Raw genomic sequence first — 18,526 nt, forward strand, 5'->3', positions numbered from 1 at the left:
GATAGAGGAATCTGTGCAGATAGAACAGTAAGTTTCAAGGCCAAACCATCAGCAGGACCAGTTGTAATATGTTTGATGTCAGACACAAGCCAGCAGTGGGGACAGCTCAGTGGACAAGCACTTGACAAGCAAGTGTGGGGACCAGAGGCTGGATCCCCAGAACCCACATAAAAGCCACATGAGAATGACAGCCACCTGTCATTCCAGCACTAGGAAAGCTGAGATGGGACAAGCTGGAGAGCTCGGCTCCCCAGAAACCAGCAAACTTCAGGTTCAGTGAGAGACCCTACCTCAATAAAGAAAGCAGAGAATGACTGCAGAATATGGCCGATGCTAGCTCCTGGCTTAAATACACACATACAACACGCACATACAAATTGTGCACCCCCTATAAACACACTCATGTCCTCATACATGTGAACATGACATACATACCATGGATACCACATACTCATGAAAGTGGGTAAACCAAGTGAAGTTTCATGGATAGGCAGAGAGCACAGGGTGGGCTGAGGATCTAAAGAGAATTTGACTGTGGCTCACATTGACTGCTATCCTTTGCTTATAGCTGCCAGGGAGGCTTGGTAAGGTGGGCTCAGATCCCACCTTCTGAACTCTGACTCTCTTAAAAACAGTAGCCACAGGAATAGGCCCCAAGGCTCCCAGAGGACAGATCTTTCCCTAATCAAGAGCAGGGGCAGGAAAGGGGAGAGAGGCTGCAGCCGTGCTCCGTGTACCTGGAAGAAGTCTGCACTTATATTCTGAGGTGTACATTCCCTTCTTCCATACCAGCCGTGTGAGCTTGCACAGGTCCCTCATCCTGGCCCAGTCTTCAACATGGTGGTGATAGTTCAGTGATCAGGTGCTGTGCTTGTATAGAACACACAGAGTGGAGCATAGCGCCACTATAGATCCTATGCCAATCTTAAGCAAAATGTACTCCCACTTTAGACTGTAAGCTACGGGCAGTTGGCCCTTGTCATGTCTTCCTACCATTGGAAGATCTTGGGCCCAACAGTGGAAGTGTGTTCAGAGCACCTCAAGGCACTTAGAGCACGCGTGTCTCAAGTAACAAAGTGCCTCCAAGAAGTCCTTGAGGGTAGGAGGAGCAAAAGTAACTCAGGCTTAGAATCTGGTTTGTGGCTGAGAGCTAGTCTATGTGAAGGACTTAGCCTGAAGCCTGGTCCACAAAGTCCTAGAAGAAACAGGCTGCTTTCGTAAGTTCCCTCATCAGACCTCAGTTCTGCTGCCCCCAGGGCAGTGCCTGCTCTTGGTTCAAGGCAATAAGCAGGCTATCATGGACACAGAAATGGCTAGGGACTGTTAGAATGATAATCTTATTGATGAACGATTCACCATAAGTCATTGCTGAGCCAACAGGTGGATGCTCACCCAGCTCTGCCCTTGGGTGGCTAGGTGAACCTGGGTAGTCATTATATTTCCTGGACTCTATCCCAGAATCCGAAAAAGAGCAAAGTTTGATCTGGTCCATGATCTCAGACTTTTTGAGATCACAGGAAATTTTCTTTTAACCAAAGGATCAACATAATGCCAAGTTTATTTTATCAAGGGAAAAAAACCCCTAAATACAAAATCCAAGGGTATGATTTATGTTATGATACTTTTGAAAAGAAAGAAAAAAAATTTAACATTTGAAAGTATCGAGACCATAGTCTCAAAGGAGAAATGGTAGGTGGCAACTGAATATTTACATTTTAAAAACCGAGTCTGTTACAATTCTGAGGGTTAAGAAACGACCACTTGGTGTTCTCATACTGTTATTAGCCTACGATTGGTTGGATGTTAAGAAGTCCGAACTCCCAGCTGTGATGAACAGTGATAGTGTTCCTGGTGTTAACTTTATTATAGTCATCATCCTATCCATCTTTCATATCTATCTATCTATCTATCTATCTATCTATCTATCTATCTATCTATCTATCTATCAATGTATATTATATACATATATTTATATATTACACATACATGCCTACATTCATACATGCATTCATACATACATACACACATACATACATACATACACACACACTGTGTGAGTATAGTGCCTGCAGAGACCAGAAGGGGGCACCCTATCTCCCGGAATTGGTGTTATGGGCAGTTGTGAGTTGGCTAGTGTGGGTTCTGGCACAAAGGAGCAGTCCTTTGTAGGAGCAGCAAGTTCTCTTAACCTCCAAGCCCACCACAAGAGTTTGTTAGTTGAGCCACTTCTGTGTATCCCTGCCCTGGCCAGGAAGAAAGCATTAGGTTGTACCAGAAGGTCTAAGACATGTTCCCGACTTGGGCTAAACTTTACAAGGCCATGACTGCTGACATCATGTCCAAGTTCTGTTTTCCATCAAGGGTCACGACCTGTTCGCTCTGGCCTGGGGGCATCCCTTATGAACACTTGGCAGAGCCTTCTATGGCTTCTTTGGTCCGTTATGAGTCTGCTGTTTCCCTGCTCCTGCAAAATCTCATACCAGGGCTGTAGGAAGTCTTGAAACATACATGCCCCACCCTTTCCCAGTGCGGTAACCTTGAGTTGACTCTTGAAATACTCCAAGCTTCAGTTCCTCCATGAGAAATAGCTAAGCTAATAGCTAAGCTAAGCTAAGAATAGCTAAAACATAGAACCCCTATAACTTCCTGGGCCAAGCATTAGTGTAAAGACTTTGTAATCTCATTTAATATTAAGGAACAAGTGTCGCTCTTATTTTTGCAGGTGCAGATATGATACTGTCTTCACCTAAATCATCTGCCTTGGGTCACAAGCTGGCAGGGAAATGGTTTTCCCAAGGCCCTATAGCTAGAAAGAGATGGAGCAGGGCTTTCGGCTCTGGTCGCCTGATTCCTGGTTCAGACTCTATGGCTTCCATAGTGAGCTATCTTATGTCCCAGGTACTCTAGTCTGTATTCCTGATGGCTTCCAGTATGCCTTAGTGGCAGCCCATGGCTCTTAGTATCAGAAACAGCATCCGTTCACTAAAATTGTTTTGTGGGCAAGGACAAGAACCCTTCCTTTGCAAGGCAGAACGGGCATGTATTGAGATAGAGTCTGCACAAACACTACCTAGGTATAAGAATGCCATTTTTGTATTCACATGACAAACACACAATTTCTTCCCGGTACCTCCTGGGAACAATTGCTTGCATGGTACCCACTCGTTACCACTCAGGAAATGAATGTTGTGCTTACAGAATGTGCAAGAGATTGTTCCAAGATGGGGGTGTTGGGAAAGCTTCATCCATGATCACTTGAGTAGGCCTCCAGGCCTTAGTATATATAAGGGAAAAGAGAATCTGCCATTTGGGTAAGTCAGGTGAGGTTGGGCAGTCTGAGAAGGTCTATTGCTTCCTTAGAATAATTCTCTGAAACCTTCTTTGGATAGCTGAGTTCTCAGCTCCCCTCCTTTCTCCCTTCTTTCATCGTGAAGTCTGGGGCGGGTGTGTTGTTTTTAGGTTCTGTGTGAATAGCGAAAGCTGGGCTGGGGGGCTGAGATATCAATGGCTGATCTGTTTATAGGAGTCAAGGCACAGTCAGCTCTTTGGGGACCCCGCATCTTGCTTTCTGTCTTACCTGTAATCGTACTGTTCAGCTGAGCAAGAGGCGAGTTGAAAGGGTACTCCGCACTTCATCTTGCTCATGAAAGGAGCAGACACTGGCTGTGAAGAGGCCCTGTAGGATTATGCTCTCCAACTTAGAAATTTATCCAATTTTCTCTGTTCTTTATCAGAGTCGAAGGCAAAAGCATTGCCGCGGTAGACTGAAAAGACACGGTATGAAAAGCAATCTTACTGACGTGGGGTTTTGAAACCCTGCTCCTGGGCCTGAGTGATGCCCTCCCCTTCGCCGGTCGGAGAACAGTGTGGGATTGACACAGGGGCATTAACCAGCAGACAGTAGATCAGAAACAGACCCTCTTTGAGGCCGGCTGTGAGGAGCGCTGTGGATCCTGAAATGAAAGGGAACTAAAGGGGCCGAGAGGCTGATATCTAGAACGATATTTTGCGTTGCAGCGGGGCTTATATCTAAATTAGAGAGACGCCATCAAACTTCGTTTAGGCCTGAATTTCAGATTTCCTTAGAGAGGCTTTTTCTACCTTTAAAAAAAAATACCCAATTTCCATAAAGAGGAGAAGAAAGGCACCTGTGTGATGGCGTCATTTAGGCGATGCAGGTTGATCAAGGACACCTAATAAGATCTGACAGTTTAGACGCTCGAATCAGAGCCACTGTTGAAATGCTTCCTGCTTATTTTCTCCCAGGAATGGTGTGACTGGCCTAACCTTCTCAGCCTTTAGAATACAGAAAGCAGATAAGACCTGGCCTGATTTCGCAATATGAGGAGATTAAAGGGGGCCTACTCATTGCTGGCCCATCACATGGGAATTTGTTTTAGTTTTAAAATTTGTCTTGTGGTTGACTCTGGCACCCTGTGTGGCCACTACATCAAGAACAAAAATCTGACTGTTTCTTGTCCCTGGGGACTCTTAATGTCTTGTTTTGTATTTTCACAAGAAGGGTTGTTTTGGCCTTCACACGTGACAGAGACAACATGCATTTTGGAAAAGTAATTTGCTCTGAGTCATGACATCTTTCATCTGGGGCTCAAAACCGTTTGATCCGCTGAACCTGAGTGTAGATCGTTCCTGGATGACAGGTGGTAGACTACCTCACTGGCAGAATGAACCTGAATAATCCTGGTTGATCCTTGGATTTGAGCATGTAGCTCTTTCTTTAAATGCTTTTCCATGGAAGTCATCGCTGCCGGCTTCAAGTCTTGCTGACAGGGGCTTCGTGTGCCTTTAATTGTGTTCCTTTATTTGTGGAAAAAAATGCACAAACCCAAAACAGCTGAACATGGTCTCTCTTAGTGATGACAGTGAGCTGTTGGGATGAAGCGGGATTGCAAAGGCCTCGCTCTTCTTTACTCTTTGTTATTATTTACAAGGCAAAGGCCTTCCTGAGATGCCCGATGGTCCTAGACATAGTCTTGACAGAAGCCCCTTGGTTTTCTTTTGCAGTTTCGCTACAAGGCGGACTTGATGGGCATGAAGGGGACAGGCTGGCTGGCTCTGCAGTCTCCTCAGATAGAGACTGCAAAGAAGGCTGGAGACCTAATCAGCGAGGTACCATCTGCCCACCTTCCTGAGTGACACAGGCAGCCTGAGCATTCCCTGTTGAATAGGGAACCTGTTTACGCAGTAGAGACCCCAAGATGAACCCAGAGCTAACAGATACTCAGCATCTTTTCTGGAGACATTTGCAACCCAAACCTAAAACAATATTTCCCTACAACTAAGTCATTGCCTGGGAGTTGAAGGCATTCATTAAACATTATTAGGAGTGTCTTACTAAATACACTATGACCAGTTATCATCCAGTGCGGCCTCTGTTTTCATTGGCCATGTGGGGAGTCTGTATCTATCCATTGAGTTTGGTCCAGTGTACAGAGGTCACTTGGCTCCTAGATGGGTATTCAAGTTGCATAGGGATAGCAATACCAACTGATGGATGGCCTAGGACCTCTGCTGTAGAATCCCCTTGAGAAAATACTGCCTTCTTTGGTTTTCTTACTAAGAGAACTTGCTTGGCGAGGGTCTAACACTTTGATGCCTAATACTTTCCTTAATAGGTCTCCTTTATAGAAAATTCACACATATATATATATATATATTGAATTCATATGTATATATATATATATATATATATATATATATATATTGAATTCATATGTATATATATATATATATATATATATATATATATATATAAAATTGGTTATTTCATTTATTTACAGTTTAAATGTCACCCCTCTTCCCAATTTTCCCTCTACAAACCCCCTATACCATCCTCCCTCCTCCTGCTTCTGTGAGGGAGCTCCTCCATCCATCTACCCACTCTTGCCTTACCATGTTACCATTGAGCCTCAATAGGACCAAGGGTCTCCCCTCCCATTGATGCCAGATATGTAGCAGTCCTCTGCTACACATGCAGCTGGAGCCATTGGCCCCTTCATGTGTACTTGTTGGTTGGTGGTTTAGACCCTGGGAGCTCTGGGGGGTCTGGTTGGTTGATTATGTTGTTCTTCTATGGGGTTATGAACCCCTTTAGCTCCTTTAGTCCTCCCCCTAACTCCTCCGTTGGGGTCCCCCGCTCAGTTCAATGGTTGGCTGCAAGCATGCACATCTGTATTGGTCAGGCTAAATATCGGTCTCATGCTTTTAATCATAGAGGAAAGCTTCAGCCCCTCCCACACTCCTGATTGCCAGGTGCCTACCAAGCAGGCTTGTCTTCTGATATGCAATTATCATTTATACATTTGGTCCCAAGAGGCTGGGATTAAAGATGGAAGTTGTATTTCATCATCTCTTACGGGAATCTTTTCTTTTATAGACCAAGTACCGTAAAAAACCAGACAGCATCAAGTTCACTACCGTGGTTGACTCTCCAGACCTCATCCATGCCAAGGAGAGCTACATGCACTGTAACGAGGTGGGTTCCTCAGCCTCACCCACAGTGAGGTGCTATGGCTTGGTGCTAGATGGGAGTGTAAGCTACCCAGGTGACGGTGGGTCAGTTGCTAAGCTCTTCTGACCGCATTCTCCCATTCTCCTTACCTGAAGGAGGGATGGGGTGGGAGAATGGAGATAGCAAACTTTTCATATGGCTGAGTGAATTTAAAGAGGATTAGATAAGAAAAAGTAAATACAGCTTTAAGCAGGTGCCAGGAACACAGTGAGTCCTCCATAAAGGCCATTATTATGGATGGAGTTTTAATCATAATGATGCCTAGTATTACCAAACATGAGATCAGACATACCCTAATTACTGATGTTTGCAATGGAATTAAAAGGCCTCACATTGCCCGCTAGTGAAAAAGCGAATTGTTATATTCAAAGCTTCCTCCCGCCTGTGTTCTCTGTGTACTTTAGCCCTGTTTTCTCTGTCAAGGGACAGAGGGTTATGTGTATTTTCTCCTTCCAATTGACAAAGGGTTTTATTCCTCACACAGTTACAGGAAAGCCAGAGTCCCGAATCCTGTCCCGAACAGTTCCCATTTTCCTAGCCTAACTGGCATCGGGAATGATCAGAAATGGGATGTCAACATCTGTAGAAATAGATGAGATCCAACTGCTTCTTAACGTTGCTGGCAAGGCTCACATCACGGCTCTAAGCAGGAAAACCAAGACGAAGCATTAATCTTAAAATTATGTCTTTGTGGGGTCTGGGTAAATGAGGAAAATCTTAAGGTTTGTAAAGCACTTAGACATGCAATACGTTGAATAATAATAAAAAAAAAAGCTAACAACTCATGCTCAACAATGGGGCCTTAAGGCCTGGGATTGTCTCTAGTTACCAGTGAACGCATGCATTGTGTTGCATAGGGTCTGAGACATAGTCACCCACTTGTGGCCAACACAGATGCATGGCCAATGCAGGAGCTGTTGGTTTATGGTCCATTTTGGAACAGATCATGCAAATATTTTAACGGTGTTCGCCATCAAGGGACCCTGACCACATAGGCACCTTCCACCCAGCAGATAGTTCTAGAAGGATTGTCTCAAAGAGCAGTGCTAAATTCTGTTTTTTAGGTAGTTGACGGGAAGGGCCAGAGGAGGGAACCAACCGCTTTTCTCCTGGGCTTTTCCCAAGGACAGTTGTCAGCTCTGCCTTGACTGTTTTGTTTTGCCTGCAGCGCTTGTACAGGTTGGGAGATGCAGCCTCCCTGCATAGGTACACCCCAATCCCAGACCACCCGGATTTCACCCGAGCCCGCATGAACGCTATGCATTTGAGTGACGTAAGTAGCGGTAAGGGGGCACAGGTGCTGTGTGTCTGCTTCTGTAACACTTTCAGCCCCCAATTGATTTATTTATTGGCCTTTTTTTTTTTAAGTCTAAGAAGGAGGACATAAAAATGAAAAAAAAAAAAAAACCCTGATCCCAGAGCAGGACAGACTGTTCCTGTGATTTCCCATCATTCTCCTTGCCGGGCCTTGGTTTCCTTACCTGTAAACCAGGAAGAAATGGAGCTGATGTAAATGAGAGTTCCTTGTAGCTCTAACACTCTGATTCTAGGGGAGGCTTCAAAGGCCTTGCTCATGTGCCTGGTAGCGGTCAGGGGTACGGTCCCAGGCACTGACAGGTTTAGACACACCTGCTCTGTTAATTTCTTGGACACCTCGGACATTTAGAGACGTCTGGCCTTTGAGATGGAATGATACCATCTTACTCTGCAGTTTGAAAAGATGTTCCCAATGTCGCCGGCTCCTTTGTGCATGGAACCGTGCCTGCCAACACTCCAGCTTCCCTTGGATATCTGCCCTTTGCATGCATTCACCAACACGCTGTTTCCTAAACTCGGGCTTGTTGTTGGCAGGGGTTGGAGGCCCCTGGTTGTAAGAGAATAGGCAGCCGCTCAGCCAGCGATGCTGTGATCCCCAGATGACAGGTAAAGAAACAGGGCAATCAAAAGACACCGTCAGGTCGGAATAACACAGGCTGAGTGTGTCGGCCTGGGGCAGCGAGCGGCCTCCCGGCGTCCACACATTCTTCCTTGCCTGGCCTGGCCATTGTGTCCTGGGGCTGCGTGTGGATGACAGCTGCTGCTGTTCACCCCAGAGGTGGCTGCCTTGCAGGGGTTGGAGAGAGGCGCCTTCTAGTTAGCGTGTGTGTTAGTTTGTTGCAGTTGTAAAGCCCTGTGGGATCCCCGCACGGTGAATGCTCTCGTGCTTTGTAAATATGAGTTATTACAACCATTTGATGCTTTTGAGGAAACAAGCGAGGGATAATTTTAGAAAGCAGCTCTGGTGGGCTGGCCTCCATCTGGGGAAGCTGGACCGCCCCCTTCTGCAGAGCTGGTGGAAGGTCCAGCTCATTAATTCCCAAGGATGGGGAGGCCAGACATCTGCTGGAGTAACTCTCCAAGGACCTCAGCCCAAAGGCTGGGAGGAAGGTACTCGTCCATGAGGGTCCCAGCTCAAGGAGGACAGCCACCCCGGGGATGGCAAGAGCAGTCATTGTGCTTGCTCTCACAAGAGGGAGGGGACAGCCTGCAGAGTCCCGGAGCTGAAATTAGCCACCAGAGCTCATGGGGTGTGGAGAACCTCGTTTGAAAGAGCACTTCTTCAGGGGTGTGTGCACAATTGGATCAAGTGCTCTGTGAGGAGGATGTGGAGGCAGAGTGACCTTCGTGAGCAAAGAAAGCCATTGAGATGTGCAAGGCAGCCGAAATAACTCAAAAAATCAAATGACTCTAATGTGTGAGGACGAGGACAAAACTGTGATCAAGAAGAGGGACGCCCAGGGTTCCAAATCAAAGCGTGCCGCGCCTGCGGAATGTAAAAGAAAGTCAGCAGCAAAGCAGAGACCTCAGCAGCATAGAAAACACAGGAGGATGCCGCCATAAGCAAGCAGTGTGTGGGGGTGGGGGAGGGGGTGGGGGCACCTGGAGAAAGAAAACTCACACACCGGGGACAACCCCAGTGCAGGCCACTGTGTCTACAGGTGTCCCCGAGTTACCCAAGGCTGGGGTGCACAGGTCACCGACCCAGCTTGGTGTTGGACTTGAAGTTGGCGGAAGGCTTTGTGTCATTAACTGGCCTAGATCTGGGGTAGAGGCTTGCATTAGGAAGGCACTGGGTCCCCTCTCAGAGTGTTTGGGGTTCTTGTCACCACTTCCCACTCAGACATCTTTGGAAGCAGACTGCTAGAAGGGATTGTTGGTAGGTTATTGTCTGACGATTCCTTCTCTTGAATATCTTCCGGTCCTCACTGTTAATCTAGATAGTGACCCAGTCCATGGAGGCAGTTGGCTCTGGCTATGACCGCAGTTAGGTGGTTCCCATTGCAAGGCTTGGTTCTGTGTGTTCTCAGGACTGGTATATTCAGCTCATGTGTTGTTTGTTGGAGTTGGAGGTCAAGGTGGTGTGATCATGGCAGTCGCAGGGAGATGATGAGATCTACCCTGCTTGGCCCAGGCACTTCCACTCCTTTCTGTGCCAGGCCCAGAATAAAAGTGGGCGGAGCACTTTGCTTTCATCTGCCTGTCTTCCCTTGTTTAACTCCCCAAGTCTTTGCAGAACAGAGAGCTGGTCCTGACTTCCACTTCCAGGCAACAAAGGGAAGGCTCTCAAGGGGCCCTTGACCCGTGGCAGCTCTCAGAATGAGCGAGCAACCATCACAGTCTGGGGCTGGCACTTTGTCACCTGTGGGTGCTATGATTGTCCTGCTGTCCCGTTTCTCTAAAGCTGAATAGGGGAGAGCATCTATTGGGGGTCTCCTGAAAATTCCTTTCATGGAGGAATTGCCTTATCTTGGAAAGAAATGGTTAGCTACAGGAGGGCAAGAAGAGTTTGGCACCTCCCTAGGGGGTGCGGCTGTGTATCAGGCCTAAGAGGAGGAGGTGATTATAGACCCCATGGGGGTGGGAGTCAACTTGAAAAGGGGGAAAAGAGGAAAGAATAAGCTAGGAACTGTGTGGGTCGGTCAGGTAGGTACCCTGTCCGGTTCTTGACAATCCATTTAATTCAGATGAAAGCTAAGACCTCCCTGCATGAGTCTGGAGTGCGGGAGAGATATACTGTGCCTCCTAGTGGTGAGGTGAGGTATCACAGCCAGACTGAATCCCTAGTCTTAGGGACCCAGAGAGGAGCACTTACAGTGTGTGGGAACACCTTGGTTCTGGAGCTTCAGGTTCTGGGGTCAGGAGCCTGAAAAGGTGAGACAGAGCGGGGATCCAGACACAGAGCAGATGGTGCAAGGCTCTGGAGACCAGCAGGGTGTGGCAGGCGAGCTAGACTCACAGACCACAACTCCTAAACAGCAGAAATTCTTTATGACCAGTTCCATCCATCCTAGAGTTGGGAAGTAGTCGCCCAGCCTCAGAAGGGCCAGTGGTCCGAGATATCCCTGGGGCCTGATTCCTGCTGAGACCAGCTGAGACCAAATAGCCTGCAGGTAATGGTTGTTCCTCACCCAAGTGTTCTTGTTCTCTCCACCAGAAAGTCTACAGGAATGCCTGGGAGCAGAACCGGGCTGGCGGCTATGACTTCAGGCTGGATGCTATCCCGTTCCAGACTGCACGGGTGTCCAGGGATATCGCCAGTGATGTAAGACTCCAAACCCTGTCTGCAGATAATAGAGTTCTCCCTGGGTATCCAAGTGAGCAGAAAGGCACAGGGCAGACTCACAGGCCACCAGATTGCCTTTCTCCACACTAAACCAGAAACGAAATGTATGTTTCAAAGGGGTGAGACCACAGGCCTGGCAGTTAGGATTGTAGGCAGAAATATGGGTTGGGAGGTTTTTGGGTTTTTTTTTTTTTGGAAGCTTTTTAAGGAGAGGCGCGCAACAGTTGGTGTGGCACATCTGAAGCCAAGGAACCCGTGCTTCTGTGTGTGCTTAATCTGTAGTAACGAACCTCTTGTAAAACTGCTTCTGTGCAAGCATGAAGACTTATGTTCGGACTCACAGATCCCATGTGAAGCCAGCTGTGAGTGGTTTGCATTTGTAGCCCCAGATGTGATAGAGCACCAGCTAAATGAGACTTTATTTCTAACACTGTAGACGGTCAAGACAGACATACAGTGTTGTCCTCTGTCCTCCACAAGTACACTGTTGCCCAACTCACACGCTCGAACTGATACGTACACACAAGATAAAATAAGGAGTGAGACTGCAAAATGAACCAGGTCCTTCACTTTTAAGTGGTTTGAGGAGCATCAGCCTTGGTCCCTGAATGTAGGGAGGACAGAAGAAAGAATGACTCACTGCCATTCTTGTTGGTGTGGTACTTACAGCAGCCATACAGGGTTACAGATGCATTCTTTGGCACCCAAGGTTACAGGTGCACACTATTATGTCTGAGGTTGCAGGTGTATACTACCACACTCTAGGTTACACGACATCATCAGCGAGTGTGCATTGCATTTCAGGCCCATGTCATTGACCTCTCTCAACACCCGATGGGGTGAAGATCTATTCTGCTGTTTTATCAGATGGTCTGAGAGGCTCCACAGCTGCTCCAAGCCCATACAGCTTTGTTTGATTCCAAAGCTTTCGCCCTTATCCACTGTTGATCAAGCTTCCTGCTGAAGTCCTGGGGTCTGTCCCCTCTAGGGAGGCTGGCTTTGAAGGCTTTGAAGGGGAAGGGTATCCCCATCACCTCTCTCTGCTTCTCTGATTCCCAGTTCCGGTACAAAGAGGCGTTTCTGAGGGACCGGGGCCTACAGATTGGGTATCGTAGCATCAGTGACGACCAGAGGATGATGCACTTCCTCCGAGTCGGCAGGCTCCAGAGTGACAATGAGTACAGGAAGGCCTTTGCCAAAGGTCGCTCCCAATTCCACAGTCGCGCTGACCAACCAGGCTTCCTCCAGGCCAAGAGGAGCCAGCAGCTGGCCAGCGATGTCCTCTATAGGCAGCCGCTGCCTCAGCACACCAGCGACCCAGAACAGCTGGGTCTGAAGCATGCCCGGAAAGCCCATCAACTGCAGAGTGATGTGAGCTGCCTCCACTTATGCCCTGTTACCTCCTGGGGGAGCAGGCCGAGAAGGCGTAATTACAGACATTCCCAAGTCTGCCACAAATGCACCAAATGCTTTCTCAGGATTGGGTGGTGTGGCCTTTTTAACAGACAAGCAACCCAAGCCAGGGGAAATTAAGCAACCTAAGATCACACAGGAAATTAAGCGGCAGCCCCAGGGTATTTGATGACATAGCCCAACTTCTTATTTTTCTTAATTAATTAACTGGTTCTGGGGATTGAGCCAAGGGCCTTATGCATGTTGGTCATGTGCTCTGCCACCTCAGCAGCTGTCCAGTCTGAAAGCTCGGGCCCATGGTGGTTCCGTTCTGCTATTTCCATGGGGTCTTGATACTTACAGAAGCCAGTTTTATGCTTTCCCTGATATGCAACTGAAGCTCAGAGAGGGGAGGTGAGTTTTACAAGGACACAGAGCATATTAAGATAGGAGCTCAGACTTGAACCAGGTATCTCCAGGGTATTTTATTACCCAACTGGAATTTTGGGAGCAAATGCATAGTGGCTGGTCAGGCTTATTGTTCAGGTCCTCTGCATCACATGACGGCTCTTTGTTCTGACTTTAATGATGTCAGTGTGGGTCCTGCATCTCCGGGCTGCCTTTTAAATCTCCCTCACTCCGCTGTCATAGCACCCAATCTCGCTGACTTTCCTCTTGCTCCTTCCTTCCCTCCAGGTCAAGTACAAATCTGACTTGAACCTGACTCGAGGTGTTGGCTGGACCCCTCCTGGCTCCTACAAAGTGGAAATGGCTCGACGGGCTGCAGAACTGGCCAACAGGAGGGGCCCGGGAATCCGGGGGGCTTCTGTGAGTAACAGGCCACAAGCTGCACCCTGCCTTGCAGACCACGGGAAATACAAACCCGTTGTTGCTTTTCAAAGTTTATTTTTGGCCAAAGGTCAGCTAGTTCTAAAGAAGCGTGAAAGGCAGCCGAACAAGGCGCCTAATTTCATGGGTCTGAGATGACCGGGTGGATGACACCTGGGTTAAACTTCCCGCGGGCTTCCTCTGAAGTCACAGCCATTAGTTCTGCAGAGGCAAACCTACCAGGGCGACATCAATCCCGGGCCAGGGCAGCCCAGGCTGTGCTGACTGCTTGCTCGTTACATTTGCGGAAAGGGTCAGGGACTTGCTGGCTCCAGCAGTCTGCATTTTGAACCCTACTTTGTTCAGGAGAGAGACAGCACATCTAAATGAGAAGCAGGCTTTGCTTCTTTCTCATCTCTGCCTTGAGGATCCTTTTTCTTGGACCAGGGTGGAAGAGAGGACAAAGGAGGGGAGGGGAGGGGAGCTCGTTAGATGTTTGCCGGGCATCTTAGCACGGCTTGTGGGAGCAGCAACGGGGTTTCCTGTGAACTCAGTGGAGGTGGGGCGCTATGTGTGGCTTCCGCAGGTGGAGCCAGAGGTGGCAGCGGGGCTTGGAGATCATCAGAGCAGGGGGGTGAACCCGGATGCCTCGGAGATCCTGCATATCCACAGGAAGAAGACCCTGCTGATGTGAGCCTCCTTGAGAAAGAAGCCCCCCTGAGGGCTGCTCGCCAGAGGCGTGCCTCTGTGGCTTCAGTCTGGATGAGCGAACATTTAAAAAAAAAAACCTGGCACACCCTCCTCATGCCCACGTCTGCCTTTATTAAAACAACAACTCTAAAAGCAAACAAAGAGCTTGTGGTTTTTGGGGCTTCTCTCTGATGGCTGCATGAGACTGGCTGGTTCTGTGGAGGACCCTGATGGTGTGGGCAAAAGATTAAGAGTCAAGGAAACATCTCCTGGTGCGGGGCAAGCAGGGATCTCAGTCAGATTCACAAGTCTCCATGGTGGAGAACGTCTCTGAATTCTGGTTATCTAGAAGGTACACTTGTCAGAACGGGGGCAAAGATAATGTATTTCTTGTTGGTTCCCAGAGAGCAAAGGCCTCATGAAATGGTATAGTGCCAGTCTGGAAAGGCCCAGGCTGGGCAACAATGCCTCTGTCTAGAGCATGGACCCAGGACATCCCTGGCTACGCAGGAAGCCCCTCTTGAAGAAGGGCTTCAAGGCTCTGCAGACAGCACCTCAGAGGCCAGCCTCCCTGTGCATGGTGGTCTTTATCCAATTCAGGAACTTGGTGACTTGAGTGTAGACTCCTGGCTTCTTCCCACATTCCTGGCCCCAGCTTACAATCCCGTAGACATAGTAAGTTCCATCCTTCTCACAGGTTAGAGGGCCCCCCGAGTCACCCTAAAGGAAGAGCAGAAGGGGTTCAGCCTTGTGAACTTGATTCAGACACGCCTACAAGGGGAGGGTGGAGCTAAGTCATCTGCTAGCTACCCTGGGCTTCTCGAGGAACCAGAGCTCAAGCTTCCCATGATGCACAGCTCCAAAGGGAGAGAAGCTAATACCAGCTCCAGTTCCTGAGTTTGGAAAAAGTTTGAAGCCCAGGGCTGCAGCCACAGTGCTGCAGGCAAGTAATGGTTCCTGACTCTCAATTCCAGAAGTTTCCATTCTCAGGGTTCCTCAACTTCTCTTAGTAGCTGACCAAGGTGGGTGATGGCTTGTTTGGATGGGCCCACATAAGGAGTATGGCAGAAACTCAGAGGTAGCCTATATCTTCAACCTACTGCCTGCTGACCAGTGTGACCTGAGGCCTTGCCTTTTCAGTGGCGTGCTGTGGAGAACCATAGAGGAACTGTGCTCCTGAGAGGGACTGTAGAGATTCTTTCTGAAGTGTGTAGGGCCAGGGCAGAGAGATGGACAGGAGGGAAGCAGAGAAGGAAACAGCTTGCTTAGTCACCACAACTCATAGCTTTTGTCACATAACTTTACTTTCCTAATCACAGCCAATACCTTGTGATCTTGCAGGCACTTTATAGGTATCTGAAGTTTGATACATTTTTTTTTTCAAGGATTGATCAAGGTCCTATAATACGAGACAGATCAGGTTTCAAAACCATGGCTATTGGCTTCCCTTCAGCGTAGCCCTTGAGCTACGTAGAAAACCAAGCACACTGTGATCCCGGTGAGCCTGCTTATCCTCCAAGAGCGTAGGGAAAACCACACCCACTTGCTCATCTCCATCCTGAGCATGTGGCTATCCACGACCCTTGGAGAGGTATAGAGGGTCAAAACAGAGACATGGTCTCTGGAGAGAGGAACTCCAGTCTCCAAACCCAAATAGGCTGTGAGCTGGTTATCGTTGGGTCTGTTTGTAGGGAGGCTCTATCATGGTACAGGATTAGAATGTGGCTATGCTGGATCTTCGGGGACAGCTGGGTAGTGTGTAATGATGAGCAGAAAGCCTAGCCAGAGCTGATCCTGGGAGTCTAGGAACAATGCAGCCTATGTGCCCCGAGCCCCGAGTTAAATGGGTGTGGGCTTGGATTTGGGGCAGGGGCCCAAGGTCCCCTTATCCTACAGTTGATGGAGTCACCACCTCCTCCGTCTCTGGGAGCACATTTGAATCTCCACAGACCTTAGCAGCTGAGGGTTTGCCGTTATTAGAGTGGATCAGAGTAGCAAAGGCTCTGGTGTTGCACACATCTGGGTTGTTCTGATCTCAGCCCTGTCTGTCACTTAGTGCTCTGTTGCTATTGACATTGATAATGTCTACAAGCCCTTGTAATGCATGACAGTGACATTATAGGACACTGGGAGAGTTAAACAAGGCTGTGCAGCCACATGTAATCACAGTTATTACGCTGACCAATCTTGATGTAGCCCACCTGTGTCTTAATGCTGAGGCAGGTGACCTGATGACCCCGGTTCCCATCCCAGAGCTATCATAAGCCTCTCCACTCAGCTGGATCTTCAGTGAGCCTCTACCTCCAAGTACCATGGGGAGTTTCTGACCTGGCAGGTGTCTGATCCGGGCTTCTGAAGGTTCCCCGCACAAATCATACTGTCATCGATGGTGTGGTCATAGAGTTGTCGGGAGTTGCACAAAGGGTTAGCGATCAGCTTGACTTTGGCATCCAGGAGCTGGCGGGACCCTTCCCCTGTGGGATAGAAAACAGTCACTACCATGAAGACTGGAATGATACTCACCCTACTGGAACTCACCATTAGTAAGAAGCCACCGACTCTCAGTTCAGGGAAAAGGGTGTTTTTATAGAGCACGGGGAGGAACGTCCTATCTTCCAACACAGTGACAACTTTCCTGCATCCTTCTCACTCCACGCATGTGCATTTTCAAAGTCGTTCTGATCACAATTGGGCAAATCATTTGCTCCATTCTCTCCCTTTTCAACCTGATGGAGAATTCTGGAAAGTGGGGGTGGTTCATAACCACTTTTATATTTCCTGTATCTAGCAGAAGGGTTAACACATAGTAGGTGTTAATGAAGAAATGAATGGGTGAATGCATGGATGGATGATGATAGATGGACAGATGGATTCCTGCATACGTACATCGGTGGGTACATAGCTGAAGTACCCTGACACATTAAATTTTCTGCTTCCTAGAGACAATATCCCTCTCTTAAAGATAATGAAATTGCTCGAGGCATCGTTGACTTTAAACATATAATCTTAAGAGCTATTTGTGGAAAAATAAAGGCACTCTAATCTGAGGCCTTATAGGTTTCCCAACTAAAACATCACCACTCTGAGCAGACCCCATTAAGGAGAGCGAAAGAGGACTCAGACAGACTACACCAAAGATCGACAAAAAATAAGTCCTGGTTGACCTTGAGTCCAATTAGTCAGAGATTTTCTTTCCTCTGAGCCTCTGGCAAACATATCACATACATTCTATTTCCCTTTCTTTATGAATCTAAACATATTCAAGGTGATTTTTCCCCCTGTCCATCATTAAGGATACTTCTAGTAGGAGGTGACATATTTGGAGTAAGTGGTAAAAGTGACAACTGAGTTGCTTGAGGATCAACCAAGACTGTTCTGCAAAACTGCCTGACACTGTAGAGCTGCCCAATGCCAGAAGCTTACAACAGCATTATCTTTGCCCTTGAGCACTGCCAGGCACCACAAGTGCCCAGCATCTTTGCGATCTCCTTAGAAGAGGAGAGTTGTCTTCCCTGGTGTACAGTCAGTGCTTGAGAAAGGACACATGTCTAAAACAGGAGGCCAGAGACCACTGTGGAGATCAGAGGCCTACAGAGCAAGCTCCATGCAAATGGTTACATCAAACTAGGGCCTGGGCAACGAGGCAGATGCATTCTTTGATGATGTATTTTGAACTTGTTTTAAGAGCAGGAGGGCAGATGCCATTGGTCGTTTAGTCTCTGAATGGTGTAGCTCTTCTGTGAGTCTGGAGAGCACATGGCAGACTCACCTGTTTCTGTAACACCCCAGCCAGAGATGTGGCACTCAGTTCCAGAGGGAAAGGGGTCACTGGGCAAACATACAGTCTTCACATATCTGGATTCCAGAGCACAGTGACCACCCACTGGCTTCAACTTGAGCAAAGCTGGATGAGAGACAGAAGGGGTGGGGAGAACTGGGTGTGATGTCATCTCTTGATCAGAGAAGAATTAGTTTCATGTTGCTTTGGAAAGTCAGTTAGCGAACCACATTACTCCTTCCACAACTGAAAAAAATGTTTTCGTCTACATTTTGTGTTTTAAAACTTCCAGAGAGGAGTAACCCAACACAAAAGGAATGTCAACAGTCAATAAGACCAATTAGATTTAAAAATCATTCCTGATTCACTTTTCAAAAGGAGGCTGTATGGGAGGGGCTGTAGATGAAGAAGGAAGAGGGGAAGAAGAAGAAGAAGAAGAAGAAGAAGAAGAAGAAGAAGAAGAAGAAGAAGAAGAAGAAGAAGAAGAAGAAGAAGAAGAAGAAGGAGAAGAAGGAGAAGAAGAAGGAGAAGAAGGAGAAGAAGGAGAAGAAGGAGAAGAAGAAGAAGAAGAAGAAGAAGAAGAAGAAGAAGAAGAAGAAGAAGAAGAAGAAGAAGAAGAAGAAGAAGAAGAAGGAGAAGAAGGAGAAGAAGGAGAAGAAGAAGGAGAAGAAGGAGAAGAAGGAGAAGAAGGAGAAGAAGGAGG

The 18,526-nt window shown here is 47.8% G+C and overlaps 2 protein-coding genes across 3 annotated transcripts in view; one reads left to right on the top strand and one right to left on the bottom strand.

Moving 5' to 3' along the window:
* The window catches only part of Nrap (nebulin related anchoring protein), a 71,233-nt gene extending 57,026 nt beyond the window's left edge, over positions 1–14,207 (top strand). For both annotated transcript variants that reach the window (XM_021152165.3, XM_021152163.3), the window contains exons 35-41: positions 5,026–5,130; positions 6,398–6,496; positions 7,701–7,805; positions 11,007–11,114; positions 12,195–12,506; positions 13,224–13,355; positions 13,942–14,207. In XM_021152165.3, the coding sequence (XP_021007824.2) occupies positions 5,026–5,130; positions 6,398–6,496; positions 7,701–7,805; positions 11,007–11,114; positions 12,195–12,506; positions 13,224–13,355; positions 13,942–14,049 (969 nt within the window). In that variant the 3' untranslated portion in view covers positions 14,050–14,207. The remainder of the gene's footprint in view (positions 1–5,025; positions 5,131–6,397; positions 6,497–7,700; positions 7,806–11,006; positions 11,115–12,194; positions 12,507–13,223; positions 13,356–13,941) is intronic.
* Habp2 (hyaluronan binding protein 2) overlaps positions 14,158–18,526 on the bottom strand; it is a 34,265-nt gene continuing 29,896 nt past the window's right edge. Inside the window, exons 11-13 of the mRNA XM_021152166.3 lie at positions 17,815–17,949; positions 16,374–16,519; positions 14,158–14,765 (exon numbers count right to left, since the gene is read on the bottom strand). Of these exons, the coding sequence (XP_021007825.1) occupies positions 14,601–14,765; positions 16,374–16,519; positions 17,815–17,949 (446 nt within the window). The 3' untranslated portion in view covers positions 14,158–14,600. The remainder of the gene's footprint in view (positions 14,766–16,373; positions 16,520–17,814; positions 17,950–18,526) is intronic.

The sequence above is a fragment of the Mus caroli genome, unplaced genomic scaffold (genome assembly GCF_978045245.1).
Source record: "Mus caroli unplaced genomic scaffold, Mus_caroli_1 scaffold_20, whole genome shotgun sequence".
Taxonomy (NCBI): domain Eukaryota; kingdom Metazoa; phylum Chordata; class Mammalia; order Rodentia; family Muridae; genus Mus; species Mus caroli.